This window comes from Peromyscus eremicus, chromosome 2 (genome assembly GCF_949786415.1).
Source record: "Peromyscus eremicus chromosome 2, PerEre_H2_v1, whole genome shotgun sequence".
NCBI classification, from domain to species: Eukaryota; Metazoa; Chordata; class Mammalia; order Rodentia; family Cricetidae; genus Peromyscus; species Peromyscus eremicus.
In genome coordinates this window covers 156,842,872-156,858,261 of record NC_081417.1, presented here as the reverse complement: position 1 = coordinate 156,858,261, position 15,390 = coordinate 156,842,872, and the positions used below count along the sequence as shown (strand labels likewise).

The 15,390-nt window shown below is 47.0% G+C and overlaps 1 protein-coding gene across 1 annotated transcript in view; it reads right to left on the bottom strand.

The window, feature by feature from the left end:
• Positions 1 to 12,997, bottom strand: part of C2H1orf127 (chromosome 2 C1orf127 homolog) — a 33,742-nt gene extending 20,745 nt beyond the window's left edge. Inside the window, exons 1-3 of the mRNA XM_059256281.1 lie at positions 12,972 to 12,997; positions 3,153 to 3,253; positions 260 to 358 (exon numbers count right to left, since the gene is read on the bottom strand). Coding sequence (XP_059112264.1) covers positions 260 to 358; positions 3,153 to 3,253; positions 12,972 to 12,997 — 226 coding nt within the window. The remainder of the gene's footprint in view (positions 1 to 259; positions 359 to 3,152; positions 3,254 to 12,971) is intronic.
• Between the last annotated feature and the right edge of the window lie 2,393 nt (positions 12,998 to 15,390).

Sequence of the window (15,390 nt, the reverse complement as noted above, 5' to 3'; positions counted from 1 at the left end):
TGGTGGCACTGATGACGAGCATGTGAACAAGGTCTTTTTACGTAGGACCAAGAACTGAGAGGAAATGGGACGAGCGAGGGCTGCCTTGGAGAAAGTCAGGGCGCCCTGGGAACGAAGGAGCATGAAGCCCAGAGAGAAGCCTTCCAGGGAACGCAGCTCCCGTGGCCTGTGTGAGGAATGCATTGGGAAGCCTTAACAAAGGCTCCAGGCAGTCAGTGGCTGAGGACTGGAGAACCTGGGGGCTGAGAAGACAGCTTACCTGGCAGGTGCAGGACCCCGGCCAGCCACCGCCTCAAACCCTGCACGTGGCTCCTCGGGATCTGCAGGGTCATGTAGTCTGAGAAGCACTCGACCTTCCCTGTGGGATAAGAAGTCACTTCTGAGGAGGTGGAGAGGGCACAAGGGAGAGACAGCAAAGGAGGAAGGATGGACAGACTTCTTTCCAGCACTGCTGCAGTGACCAGTCAGGAGAGGAGTCACCTCTGCATCTAGCCAGTGTCTTATAGGGAGACAGGAAACAATGTGATTTACTGGTGAGTGTAGGCACCGGAGTCAGAACATCTGTGCCTAAATGCCCACCGTACATGCGTGTGTGCGTGCATGTGTCTGTACATGTGCCTGTTGCTCAGTCTGTGTCTTCCTAGAACTGACTGTATCATAGTGATGGTGATGATAAGGATGTGGATAATGATGACGGAAGGTGACAGTCACGGTTGTGATGATGGCGCCGGTGGTGACTCCGAGTCTTCATTCTTCCACCAGGATGAACTGTAACTGAGGTCTGAGAGTCCCTCTAGTGAACACGGAAACCTGAGGGCCTCACCCTGTTCTTATGCCACAGTCACATCCCCTCTCTCAAAGATGAGCTGAGTGATGGAAAACACAGGGGCTGAGGATGGCTTAGTGGGCGAGAGCTCCTGCTGAGTAAGCATGAGGGCCTGAGTTCAAGTCCCCAGTACCCACGTAAGCAGCCACGGGTGACCACTTATGCACTTCCCACCGCAGTGCTGACGGGTATAGAGACAGGAGGACCACCAACTTAGTTCCAGGGTCAGCGAAAGAGCCTGTCTCAAAGGAACAGGGGTGGAGAGGGACGGAGCAGGTCCACTGACACCCTCCTCTGGCCTCCGTGTATGTGAAGGGGCACACACGCCCAGACACATGCATCTATCATACGCATACACACAAATGAATTTGTAAAAGGTGAGGGCTGGGCTGGGCGTGGTGGTGCAGCTCAGGAGGCAGAGCCAGGCAGATCTCTGTGAGTTCAAGGCCAGCCTGGTCTACAGAGTGAGTTCCAGGATAGGCTCCAAAGCTACACAGAGAAACCCTGTCTTGAAAAGCCAAAAAAAAAAAAAAAAAAAAAAAAAAAAAAAGGTGAGGGCCAGTGAGATGGCTCAGCAAGTAACAGTGCTTGCCACCCAAACATGTCAATCTGCCAACCTCATTTAGAGTCTCAGAATCCAAATGCCTTAGGTTCCTATTGCTGTGATAAAGACACATGGTCTAAAGCAACTTGGGAAGAAAAGGGTTTATTAAACTTAGGGCAGGAGCTTAGAGGCAGGAATCAAAGCAGGCCATGGAGGAGTGCTGCTTACTGAATTGCTCCCCCTGGCTTATTGAGCCTGCTTTCTTACACAACTCAGGACCACCTGCCCACAGGCGGCACTGCCCACGGTAGACTGCTCCTCCTACATCAATCCTTAATCAAGAAAATGAAGGGCCAGGTATGGTCATGCACGCCTTTAATCCCAGTACTCAGGAGGCAGAGGCAGACGGATCTCTGTGAGTTCCAGGCCAGCCAGGACTACACAATGAGACCCTGTCTCAAAAACAAACACACAGAAAAAAAAAAAAAAAAAAAAGCCTACAACACTTTGTGGCTGGAGAGATGGCTCAGTGGCAGAGCATTGGCTATTCTTCCAGAGGTCCTGAGTTCAATTCCCAGCACCCACATGTTGGCTCACAGCCATCTATACCTGTAATCCCATGGGATACGATGCCCTCTTCTGGTGTGCAGATAAAGCATGCAGACAAAACACTTACATACATAAAGGACGTGATAAATAAAATAAATATAAAGGAAGGGAGGGAGAGAAAACGCCTCACAGGTTTGCCTATGGCGTTTTGATGGCGGCATTTTCTCAGTTATGGCTCCTCTTCTCAGGTAACTCCAGTTTGTGTCCAGTTCACACACACACACACACACACACACACACACACACACACACACGATAATGATAAAATTAGAAGTTCCTCTTTAAAAGTCAGCAGGGAGCGTGGGGAAGGACCACGACACAGGCTTGGCCCAGAATGAAATGCTCAACAAATATCTGTTCCTCTTGTGGTGTCTTCTGGGTGGTGAGTGAGTGGCTGACGGTGGAGACCCCAGATTCTGCTGCCTGGTTGAAGTCTGTGCCCTTCTACCCATTGTGGGGAGATTGAAGACAAGCCCCTCACTCCTCTGGACTCTAATGTAAAATGAATTAGTGATGCCTGTGTGGTGACACACGTCTTTAATCCCAGCACTTAGGAGGCAGATCTCTATGGGTTCAAAGCCAGCCTAGTCTATATAATGAGTTCCGGGACAGCCATGGCTATCTATTGAGACCCTGTATCAAAAAAAAAAAAAAAAAAAAAAAAAAAAAAAGAGCCAGGTGGCGGTAGTACACGCCTTAAATCCCAGCACTTGGGAGGCAGAGCCAGGCGGATCTCTGTGAGTTCGAGGCCAGCCTGGTCTACAGAGCGAGATCCAGGACAGGCACCAAAACTACACAGAGAAACCTTGTTTTGAAAAAAAAAAAAAAAAAGGAAACAAAACAAACCAACAACAAAGGTCAAATCAACAAAACAAACAAGTCAGTGGACACCAAGACTCCAGGACTCCACGCCGGGTCTGGTACGTGAGCCTGTGCCGGCTCTTTCAAAACAAGTGCTTCCTCGAGGGGAGGGGCCCTGACTGTGGCTCCAGCCATCCCTGGGAACCCAAGCACTTGGCTAGTGCTGGCTGAGAGAGGGGTCTGCCTTCCCAGGCTAGTGTGCTGGCTACCAATGCTTTCTGCTTCCACGTAACCACAGCAGGAAGGTTATCGGTCTGAGAAGAGGGGGACCGCCCAAAGCCTGTGTGAACCAGAAAAGCGTGATTGATTTACCTGTCAGAGCTCCATGTGCCGGGTGAGGCCTGTCCTTGTTTGACCCGAAGGGGAGGATCCATGGGAACACAGCATGCTGAATACAAGCCAGACAGATGGCCCTGCAGGGAAGAGAGAAGGGTGTGGACTGGGTGCCCAGCCCAGCAGGCTGCCTAGTCTGACTTCATTCAGTCAGGCAATTAGATCTCACCTTTGGTTTTCTTTTCTTTTACTTTTGGTTTTTATTGTTGTCTTGTGTTGTGTCTTGAGACAAGCTTTCACCATGTAGCCTAGGCTGCCTCAACCTCACGAGATAGCCCAGGCTGGCCTCTGACTTGTGGTCCTCCTGCCTTTGCCTACCAAGCGCCCAGGTCACAGGCGGGCAGTATCTCAATTACAGTTCATTCAGTCAGTTATATCTATGTATATATGGATTTTATTATTTTTTATTTTTGCTCTGCTGGGGTCAAATCCGGGGCATCAGAATGCTAAGCAAGCGTGGTGCCGCTGAGTTACACCCGAGCCCCAGAGATATATGGTTTGCAGGCCTACCATGGGCCGCAGCCAGGACAGGGGCCAGCAGCAAGGACAAAGAAAGAAATGAAGATGGCCTCCCATCGCAATCAAGCACCGAAGAAGAGACAGGGTCGAGACACAGAGAACCTGAGGCGAGGAGGCTGAGGGAGGCTGTTTCCTGGAAGGTCAACCTAAAGAGATAATTTCCAAAAAGGCAACATTGTGATTCTCATACAGATTGTTTTAAGTGAATCCGTGGATTTTATTAAATCATTATTAATGAGAAAACCCTGCAGATTTACAGCCAGTTCAAAGGAGAGAGGAAAAAGAAAAGAAAAAAGAACAGACATTTTTTTCTAGACGCAGGATGTTGGAAAGAATTTGCAAACAGACTGGAAACTAGCATAGTCCACAGGGGAAGGCAGAAATTCTGAATGAAAAGCCCTCAAACACCCCGGGGTTGTCCACAGCTTAAAGCATCACAAGGGGCTGGACAGATGGTAAGTACCTGCCAGGCAAGCATGAGGACCTGAGTTTGGATTCCTAGTGTCCATGTAAAAAGCCACCCATGGTCATGTGCACCTGGAATCCTAGCACTGACGGAGGCAGAGGCATGTGCTTCCTAGGGGCTCCCTGGCCTGCTAGTCTGTCTGGATTGGTGAGCTCCAAGTTTAGTGAGAGAGCCTGTCTTTTGGGGTTTGTTTGTTTGTTTGTTTGTTTTTTGAGACAGGATTTCTCTGTATAACAGCCCTGGATGTCCTGGAACTCGCTTTGTAGACCAGACTGGCCTCAAGAACTCACAGAGATCCACCTGCCTCTGCCTCCCAAGTGCTGGGATTAAAGGCGTATGCTAACACCAACCAGCCGAAATCCTGTCTTAAAATAAATAAATAAATAAATAAAAATTAAAAAAAAAAAAGAATAAGGGCCGGGCGATGGTGGCGCACGTCTTTAATCCCAGCACTCGGGAGGCAGAGGCAGGCAGATCTCTGTGAGTTCAAGGCCAGCCTGGTCTCCAAAGCGAGTTCCAAAAAAGGCGCAAAGCTACACAGAGAAACCCTGTCTCGAAAAACAAAACAAACAAACAAAAAAAAGGGTGGCCTAGAGAGATGGCTCAGAGGTTAAGAGCACTGACTGCTCTTCCAGAGGTCCTGAGTTCAATTCCCAGCAACCACATGGTGGCTCACAACCATCTGTAATGAGATCTGGTGTCCTCTTCTGGCCTGCAGGCATACATGCTGTATACATAATAAATAAATAAATCTTAAAAAAAAATAAATAAATATCCCAGCACTCGGGAGGCAGAGCCAGGCGGATCTCTGTGAGTTTGAGGCCAGCCTGGTCTCCAAAGCGAGTTCCAGGAAAGGCGCAAAGCTACACAGAGAAACCCTGTCTCGAAAAAAAAATAAACAAACAAACAAATAAATAAATAAATAAATAAATAAATAAATAAATAAACAAACAAACAAATAAATAAGGTAGTACAATAGAAATCCCTGAATTCACCAGGCGGTGGTGGTGCACGCTTTTAGTCCCAGCACCCGGGAGGCAGAGCCAGGCGAATCTCTGTGAGTTCAAGGCCAGCCTGGGCTACCAAGTGAGTTCCAGGAAAGGCACAAAGCTACACAGAGAAACCCTGTCTCGAAAAACCAAAAAAAAAAAAAAAAAAAAAAAGAAATCCCTGAATGCCTATATTCACAGTAGGCAAGTTATGGATAGCCACAACAGATGAATGGATAAAGAAAATGGTGCATTTGTAAACAGTAGAATTATTCATTGTTTCTCAACCTAACAGATAAGAAAATTGTGTCATTTGCAGGCATAGATAGATCAAATAAATCAGAGTCAAAAGACAAAAAAATAAGTAGCACCAGCGTGGTGGTCACATCTTTAATCCCAGAACTGCGAGTCAGAAGCAGGTGGATCTCTGTGAGTTCCAGTCCAGACAGAGCTACATAGTGAGACGCTGTCACAAAACATCAGCAACAATGACTCGGAATAAATAAATAAACAAGCTCTCTCTCTCTTTCTCTCTCTCTCTCTCTCTCTCATTCTCTTTCTCTTTCTCTCTCTAAAAAAAGAAGAAAAATAAACAAACAAACAAACAAACAAAACAAAGCAGTGAAAGAGGAGCGCAGTGTCTACCCCTAGCCTCCACACATACAAGTGCACACATGCACCCCCACATACTCTCTTGTACATATGTGCCTCCTTTGACAAGGTATAAACACACAAACATGTATACACACATGTAACCCATAAATAATAAAAATAATAAAGCATCACAAACTAAGGTAAGGAAGGTTGGAGTCAGAGAGAGAAAATGTCGGCACTAACTAAGCAAGCCATTTCCAATGGACATAGCCAATAATTGTTAAACACCTTAGGGCCTGTGAGGTGGCTCATCAGGGAAAGGCACTTGCCACCAGGCCTGATAAGCAGAGTTGGATCCCCAGAACCCACCTGGTGGAAGGAGAGAACCAACTACACAAAATTGTCCTCTGATTCCACGTGTGCAGTAGCACATGGGTATATAAGCATGTACATCAAGATAAATCCATGTTAAAAACAAATAAATAACTCTTTTTGTTTATTTCAAAGTTTCTACATCAGATAAAACATCACTAAGCGGGGCTGGAGAAATGGCTCAGCAGTTAAGAGCACTGGCTGCTCTTCCAGAGGTCCTGAGTTCAATTCCCAGCCCCCACAAGGCAGCTCACAATCATATATAGTGGGATCTGATGCCCTCTTCTGGCATAAAGTCATATTGCAGAGAGAGAACTCATACATAAAATAATAGCTAGACCACTTGTCTAGCAAGCGCAAGGCACTGGGTTTAGTTCTCAGCTCCGAAAAATATAAAATAAAATGAATATAAAAAAATCACTAGGGCTGAGCGGTGGTGGTGCACAACTTTAATCCCATTTAATCCCAGCACTTAGGAGGCAGAGGCAGGCAGATGTCTGTGAGTTCGAGGCCAGCCTGGTCTACAGAGTGAGTTCCAGGACAGCCAGGATTGTTTCACAGAGAAACCCTGTCTTGAAAAACAAAACAAAACAAAAACAAAAATAAACAAACAAAAAATCATTAAGTTGTGTCATTTGAGCCAAGATGAGATAGCAAAGAATTCCAAGCTTCAATCCAGGGAGGTGCATTCCAGTCAGAGACAGCAGCAGATGCAAAGCCACAAGCGAGGGGAATGAAGCATGGGGAATGAGCTGACGAATTCAAGGAGCCAAACCAAAAGGTCAGTGCAAAAGTCACAGAGTGACAAAGGACCAGAGGGCAGGCATGTGGGGAGGGCAGGCATGTGGGGAGGGCAGGCACACTCTAGAGCCGGAGGGACTGGGCTTTGTCCATAAGTAAGCCAGAAGTTCTGGAGAATCCGTGGTGGGGAAGGCAGAGGAGCCCATGTGCTTCAGGGTTTCTCTGTGCAACCTTGGCTGTCCTGGAACTCACTCTGTAGACCAGGCTGGCCTCAGACTCACTGAGATCCACCTGCCTCTGCCTCCAGAGTGCTGGGATCAAAGGTGTGTTCCACCACACCCACATGATTTTTAGGCAGCCAAGAGAGATGGTTCAGCAGTTAGGAGCACTTGTTGCTCTTGCAGAGGACCTAGATTTGATTCCCAGAACCCACATGCTCACAACCATCTGTAACTCCAGTTTCTGGGTTCCTGACTCCCTCTTCCGTCCTCCATGGGCACTGCACACATGTGATGCACTTATATGCATGCAGGCAAATACATAAAATATTTTTTAGGATTATAAAAATAAATAACTACGGGGCTGGAGAGATGGCTCAGAGGTTAAGATCACCGACTGCTCTTCCAGAGGTCCTGAGTTCAATTCCCAGCAACCACATGGTGGCTCACAACCATCTGTAATGAGATCTGGTGCCCTCTTCTGGCCTGCAGACATATGTGCAGGCAGAATACTGTATACATAATAAATAAATAAATCTTAAAAAAAAAAAATAAAAATAAATAAATAAATAAATAAATAAATAAATAAATAAATAAATAACTACAAATCCAGGTGTGGTGATTCACACTTATAATCCCAGCACTCAAGAGGCTGAGGCAAGAGGATTCCTATGAGTTCCAGACCAGACTGGACTACAGACTAAGACCTTGTCTCAAAAACGAAATCAAGCCAGACGGTGGTGGTGCATGCCTTTAGTCGTAGCACTCAGGAGGCAGAGGCAGGTCTATAGAGTAAGTTCCAGGACAGGCTCCAAAGCTACACAGAGAAACTCTGTCTCAAAACAGAAAACAAAATCAAATCTCAGCCTTTTAAATAAGATGAAGTGTGAAAAAAATGCATGCATACCTACATGCATAATGTGCATACAGTGGCAAATTTGGCCTGGCTCACATAGCAAGTACCAGAACAAGTACCAGTAGGGTTACATAGCACAACTCCACCTCACCAAAAATAAACAACAACAAAATGCAGGGGTGTGCTTAGGGGTGTACAGCTTGCTTAGCATTCAAAGAGCCCAGGTTTTAGCAGTTAAGAGTGTGTACCACCCTTGCAGAACACTTCAGTTCCTAGCACACAACACACGCACATTGGGTGCTTAACAACCATCTGCAACTCCAGCTCTGGAGACTCTGAGGCCTTCTTTTGGCCTTCGTGGGGTCTTGTACTCACATGCACATATCCCTACACAGACACACACACACAGAGACACAGACACAGACACACAGACACAGACACACACACACACACACACACACACACACACACACACACGGAATTTTTTAAAGATGAAATAGATGGGTATGGTGGTGCTTGCCTTTATTCCTGGCACTTGGGAGGCAGAGGCAGGGAGATCTCTGTGAGTTCTGCAGTGCTGGGAATAGTTCTCAGGACTCTGTACATTCTAGATAAGCTCTATACCAACCCGAGCTACAGCCTCAGTCTCCAGAGTAAGTTTCAGGCCAACCAGGGCTACATTGTGAGACCTGTCTCAAAATAAATAAATTAATAAATAAATAAGGGCTGGAGAGATGGCTCAGAGGTTAAGAGCACTGGCTGCTCTCCCAGAGGTCCTGAGTTCAATTCCCAGCAACCATATGGTGGCTCACAGCCATCTATAAATGAGATCTGGTGCCCTCTTCTGGTGTGCAGGCATACATGCACGCAGAACACTGTACATTGTAAATAAATCTTTTTTAAAAATCTTTTTTTAACTTATTTATTATGTATGCAGTATTCTGTCTGTGTGTTTGCCTGCACACCAGAAGAGGGCACCAGATCTCATTATACATGGCTGTGAGCCCCCTTGTAGTTGCTGGGAATTGAGCTCAGGACCTCTGGGAGAGCAGTCAATGCTCTTAACCTCTGAGCCATCTCTCCAGTCCCATAAATAAATAAGTCTTAAAAAAAAATCCACTTTTGAAGGACTACATCAAGAACCTAAACTCTCCTGAAAGACAGCCTCCTTAAGTGTCATTTGGGATCTAGCCCTGGGGTCAGTGCAGTACCTGGAAGAGCTGGCAGGAGCCAGGCCAGTGAGAAAGCTCCAGCTCTCAGAAGCTAGGAAATGGGTTCAACCCACCACTTTCAGACGCCAGTATTATCTAAGGCTGATCCCACAGCAGCTTGTGACCCAGCAATCTCATTCCTACAGCATCTCTGGCACAGTGCCCAGAGAGGCATGCACGAGGCTGTCCACAGAGCAAGGCTGTTCCCTCAGACTGGAAACCACCCAAATGCCCATCAGCACTGGATGCACTGGGATCTGTTCACCCTAAGAGAGGCCAGAGCACAAGAAAAGGCAATACGCCGCCGCAACGAATGTTCTGCTGAATGGAAGAAGTCAGATGTGCGCGAGCATCTAGTCTGTGAGTGTATTTATAGAAAGGTCAAAAATAGACACAGTCATTGCATTTGGGGATGCAGATATTGGCTCCTCTAGGGAGGAAATCGGAAGTCACTGCGGCAAGAGGTGACTAGTCCTAAGTGTGTTAGAATAGCAAGTGTAAGCCGGGCGGTGGTGGCGCACGCCTTTAATCCCAGCACTCGGGAGGCAGAGCCAGGAGGATCTCTGTGAGTTCGAGGCCAGCCTGGGCTACCAAGTGAGTTCCAGGAGAGGCGCAAAGCTACACAGAGAAACCCTGTCTCGAAAAACCAAAAAAAAAAAGAATAGCAAGTGTAAAGGAACAATTGAAAAGCTCCTGAGTGGACCCAACAAGTTACTATGTTTCTTCAGCAAAAATCTGGTGTTCTCTAGAAGGTGCCCCTTTCATTATCTGTGAGCTGTCACTGGGAGCTGTGGCACTCTGAGCACTGTGAAAATTGTTCTTAGCCAGAAGAATGTGAAGCAGGGTTGGGGCTATAGCTCTGTTGGTAGAATTCTTATCTGGCATGCATGGAACCCTGGGATCGATCCCCAGCACTCCAGAACACCAGGCTTGCTCACGAGTGCCTATAACCCCAGCTCTTGGGAGGTGGAGGCAGGAGAATCTGAAGTTAAAAATCATTCTCCTCTACTTGACAAGTTTAAGGCCAGCCTGGGCTAAATGAGAAAATGTCTTTTTTTTTTTTAAATAAATTATACCCAGGTAGGGTGCAGTTGGCTGCTGATCTGTGGCTCTGGTCTAGTTTTGCGTCCACTTAGGAAATTAATTTCTGCATTCTGGACTGCCTGTATTTGTATCTGCTCTGGGGACCTCTCTTTTGAACTGAAGACAGCATTTGATAAAAATCTCTGAAAAGTGCTCATATTTCACTTTAGTTTTTTCAGTGCTAGGTGATAGATCATAGTATCTTGCTCATGTGAGACTGTCACATTATTACTTTACATTCCCAGCCAGAGACTTAATTCTTTTTTCAAGTAGAAGGTTTCAGATGTAGCTCATTGGTTCAGTGTGTGGCTACATGGTATGTATAAACCCCTGGGTTTGATCCCCAGTGGAAAATGTATGTGAATTCCTTTTTTTTTTTTTTTTTGGGGGGGGGGTTTTGAGACAGGATTTCTCTGTGTAGCTTTGCGCCTTTCCTGGAACTCGCTTTGGAGACCAGGCTGGCCTCAAACTCACAGAGATCCGCCTGCCTCTGCCTCCCGAGTGCTGGGATTAAAGGCGTGCGCCACCACCGCCCGGCTAGTGAATTCCTATTTGTATATTGTAGATATATACACATATGTATATGTGTATATATGCAAATATTTAAAGTTATTTTTTAAGATTTATTTATTTATTATGTATACTATATTCTGTCTGCATGTATGCCTGGATGCCAGAAGAGAGCATCAGATCTCATTACAGATGGCTGTGAGCCACCATGTGGTTGCTGGGAATTGAACTCAGGACCTCTGGAAGAGCTGCCAGTGCTCTTAACCGCTGAGCCATCTCTCCAGCCCTAAAGTTATATTTTAAGTAATCGATCCAAGTGTGCCTGCATATAACTCTAATCTCAGCACTTCAGAGGCTATGGTCAGAAGAACCTGAGCTTTAGGCCTGTCAGGGCTACATGGAGAAATTCTGTCTCAAAAACAAAAACAAAGTACTGGAGAGTTGGCTCAGTGGTTAAGAGCACTTGCTGCTGCTGCAGAGTGCCCAGCCACCCACATGGCGGTGACAGTTCCAGGAAATCTGTTGGCCTGTGAGCACTGCATGCGTTTGGTGCCTTTACAGACATGCAGGCAAAACACTCATACACATGAGAGCAAATAAGTAAAGTATTTAAGACAAAATGGTAAGAAAGGACACTAGATTTCCATCAGAGGCCATTGTCGCTGAGGCCTCTGATTCTTGAATGTCAAATGAGTTGAGAGCCAAGGCTAGGGTGCCAATCAGATCAACTGCCAAGGCCCTCAGTCTTCCAGAATAGGTTAGCAAAGAATGTCTAGACTAGTGGTTCTCAACCTTCTTAATGCTACGACCCTTTAATACAGTTCCTCATGTTGTGGTGTCCCCCAATCATAAAATTATTTTCCACACTATTTCTTTTTTTTTTCTGGGGGCGCTATTTCATAACTGTAATTTTGATACTGTTACAAATTGTATCTGTTTTCTGATGGACTTAGGTGACCCCTGTGAAATTCCACCCAAAGGGGTCATGACCCACAGATTGAGAACTGCTGGTGTAGACAATTTCCCTAGCCTGTAATATGAGCCGGGCCTGCAGCCTGCCAGATTCAACTGCCTACTCTTCACCTACCCACTGCATTCAAAACCCAGGGTAAAGCCAGGCATGGCAGCACAGCCCTGCAATCCCAGCACTCTGGAACAGAGGCCAGAACATCTGGAGCTTGAGGCCAAGCCTGAGCTATGCACCAAGAACCTATCTCAAACTAAAAGCGAGCCAGAGAGGTACCCCCTCTCCAGACACAACCTGGTACTATCATCCCTGCCCCAGGTTCCGCTGCCTCTGCTGGAGTCTCCTCCTGGCTCCCAGCAGGGGGCAGCACTATTGCCATTTGATTAGTTTGCAAAGCAGAAGCAAATCCTGAGATGTAGCCAAAGTAAGATTCCCCCAAGAGCAGGTGAATCTGCTGCTAAAGGCCAAGAGACCTGGGAAAGGAGAAACAAGCTACTGTGGCTGATGTTTGGTGCCATCCTCTCCTTACCAGTGCTGATATACAGGAAAGTGCATTACATCAGCCTTGGTAGAGCAGGGGGCAGCCTACACTCCTGCTAGAAGCGAGATTCCAGCTTGGCTTTTACAGCTCCTGAACTTTCCTTTCCCAGCCTAGGGATAGACATGACCCTTCACGTCCCAAAGCTGAGCCCCACACTGAGCAGCTATGAGAAGTGGGTGGTTCCTGGCACAGGACCCGGGCCTCCTCCAGCTTGCCCACCCCACCCGGCTTCTCCATGGCCCTCATTGTCCGCAGATCTACAAATGTCACAAAGTACACAAAGCCCTGCAGTAAGGAGCCCAGGGCCGACCGCCAGCTACTGTTGACCTTCAAGCTGGCGGTAGAGACCTCCCTCCTGCTCTGAGTGGGTTTATTCTGTTCTTCAGTGGTACTGGAGACTGAGCCCTGGGCTTGCGTGTGCTACACAAGTACTCCCGGGACAAGGGATGGTGTGGAGCCTGGGAAGGTGACAGTGACTTTGGCCAGACCTCCCTTGAGAAGACTGACTTCTGCAATGCCTCCTTTTCATCCCTGTCCCCCTGCAGCCACAGACATGACCAAGCCTCACCCGCCCACCTCTTCCTCTTCAGACATGAAACTTCTGGATTCGGAAAGAAAATACTTGGTTTCTGCTCCAAAGGGCACAAAGGAAGCTCAGGGGTCCCCTGGTCTCTCAATTCCCATGAGGACCAGACAAGACCCTCTTGGGAGGCCTGGGTAAGGCCACTTACCAGACAACTGCCACGGACCCCCACATCCTCAGCCTGGTGGCCCTCTCCCCCCTGGAGGAGTTTATCTAGCGGTATTCCCAGCTCATAAGTAAAAGGCCAGCCTGTCCTCTTCCCTTGGTTGCCAAGAGTCACTCAAGTACCAACCAGGTGCCAGAATGCACAGATAGGTGTCAACATCTCCCAGCTGCTTTGTGTCCCCCAGGGTGACATTAACTGCTCTATTTCTGAGACCTCAAAATATTGGAGTGCTGTTCTTTGTTGCTGTAGAAAACATCATGACCAAAAGCAACTCAGGAGGAAAAGAGTTTATTATGTCTTCCACTTAGAGTCCATCACTGAAGGAACACAGAGCAGGAATCTGCAGGAACCTGGAGGCAGGAACTGACGCAGAGGCTCTGGAGGAGTGCTGCTTCCTGGCTTGATCTCCATGACATGCTTGGCTTGCTTTCCTACACAACCAAGGACCACCAGTCCAGGGGTACCATCATTCACAGTGGGCTGGGCCTTCCCACACTGATCATCAATCAAAAAGAAAAACAACGCCCCCATAGACACAGCCACAGGCCGATCCAATGGAGGCATTTCCTCAGCTGAGGTTCCCTCTTCCCAGATGGCTCTAGTTTGTGACAAGAACTAACTAACATATATGGTGAAGGGTGTAGCTGAGCAGTAGAAGCCTTTGGGTCCCAAGAAAAAGAAGAGAAGGAGGAGAAAGAAAAGAGGAGAAAGAGAATTGGGGAGAAACAGGAGGAGTGAGGGGGACGGGGAGGAGGAAAGTGAAGTCAACAAGAACTATGTTTGGAGATGGAGTCTTTCTTTTTTCTTTTCTTTTTCTTTTTTGGTTTTTTGAGACAGGGTTTCTCTGAATAGCCCTGGCTATCCTGGAACTCACTTTGTAGACCAGGCTAGCCTCAAACTCAGAGATCTACCTGCCTCTGCCTCCCAAGTGCTAGGATTAAAGGTGTGTGCCATCACCACCTGGACAAGAATATTTTTAATGTGCTGGAGAGATGGCTCAGTGATTAAGAACACTGGCTGCTCTTCCTGAGTACCTGGGTTCAATTCCCAGCACACACATGACAGATCACAACTGTCTGTAACTCCAGTTTTAAGGGATCCTAAACCCTCAGACATACATGCAGGCAAAACACTAGTCCACACAAAAAAATTAAAAAATAAATCATTAAAAAATATATATTTTTAAAAATCTTGACTTTTGGGGCTGGAGAGATAGCTCAGGGGTTAAGAACACTGGCTGATCTTCCAGAGGACCAGGGTTCAATTTCAAGCAACCACATGCTGGCTCACAACCATCTATAATGAGATCTGGTGCCCTCCTCTGGTGTACAGGCATTCTATATCCGAGATAAATACATAAATCTTTAAAAAAATCTTGACTTTTAAAAAATTCTTAAAGGTTTATTTAATCTTAATTATGTGAATGTGTATATGTCTGTGCATGGGTGTGTACGAGAGAGTGTGGGTGCTCATGGAAGTCAGGAGCATCAGATCCTCTCGGACTGGAGTCACAGGCAGTAGTGAGCCATGGACTTGAGTGCTGGGAATCAAACACAGGTCTTCTAGAAAAGGGTACACATTCCTTTTTTGGGGGGTGGGTTCTTCTTTTTTTTTTTTTTTTTTTTTTTTTTGAGACAGGGTCTCTCTGTGTAGCCCTAGTTGTCCTGGAGCTCACTCTGTAGATCAGGCTGGCCTCAAACTCACAGAGATCCTCCTGCCTCTGCCTCCCAAGTGCTGAGATCAAAGACGTATGCCACCATGGCCCATCAAGGAGCATACATTCTTAACTGCTGAACTAACTCCAGTCCTAAAATCTTAATTTTAAAAAACATTTTTTCAGCCAGGTGGTGGTGGCACATGCCTTTAAACCCAGAACTTGAGGGGCAGAAACATCTGCCTCTGAGGCATCCCAACTCAGAGAACCTCTGAGTTTGTGGCCAGCCTGGTTGACAGAAGGAGTTCCAGGACAGTCAGGGCTATACAGAGAAACCCTGACTTTTTTTTTTCAGGCTTGTTTTAAGTGTATGATTGTTTTGCCTACAAGTGTGTATGTGCACCACAGGGGTGCCTGTGAAAGTGAAAAGAAGACATCTGAGCCCCTGGCTGGAGTTACAGATTGTTGAAAGCCACAATATGGGGCTGGGAACCAAACTCGGGTCCTCTACTAAACCAGTAAGTGCTCTTAACCACTAAGCCATCTCTCCAGTCTCTAAAATGGTGATTTTTAACTGTTATATTTTATCTGTAGATATCCCCCCACCCCACCCCACCCCCGTGTGTGTGTGTGTGTGTGTGTGTGTGTGTGTGTGTGTGTGTGTGGTGGTGGTGGTTGCAATGGTGGAAATAGAACCCGGGACCTCACATGGGCTAGGCAAGTGCTACCACTGAGCCACCCAGCCTG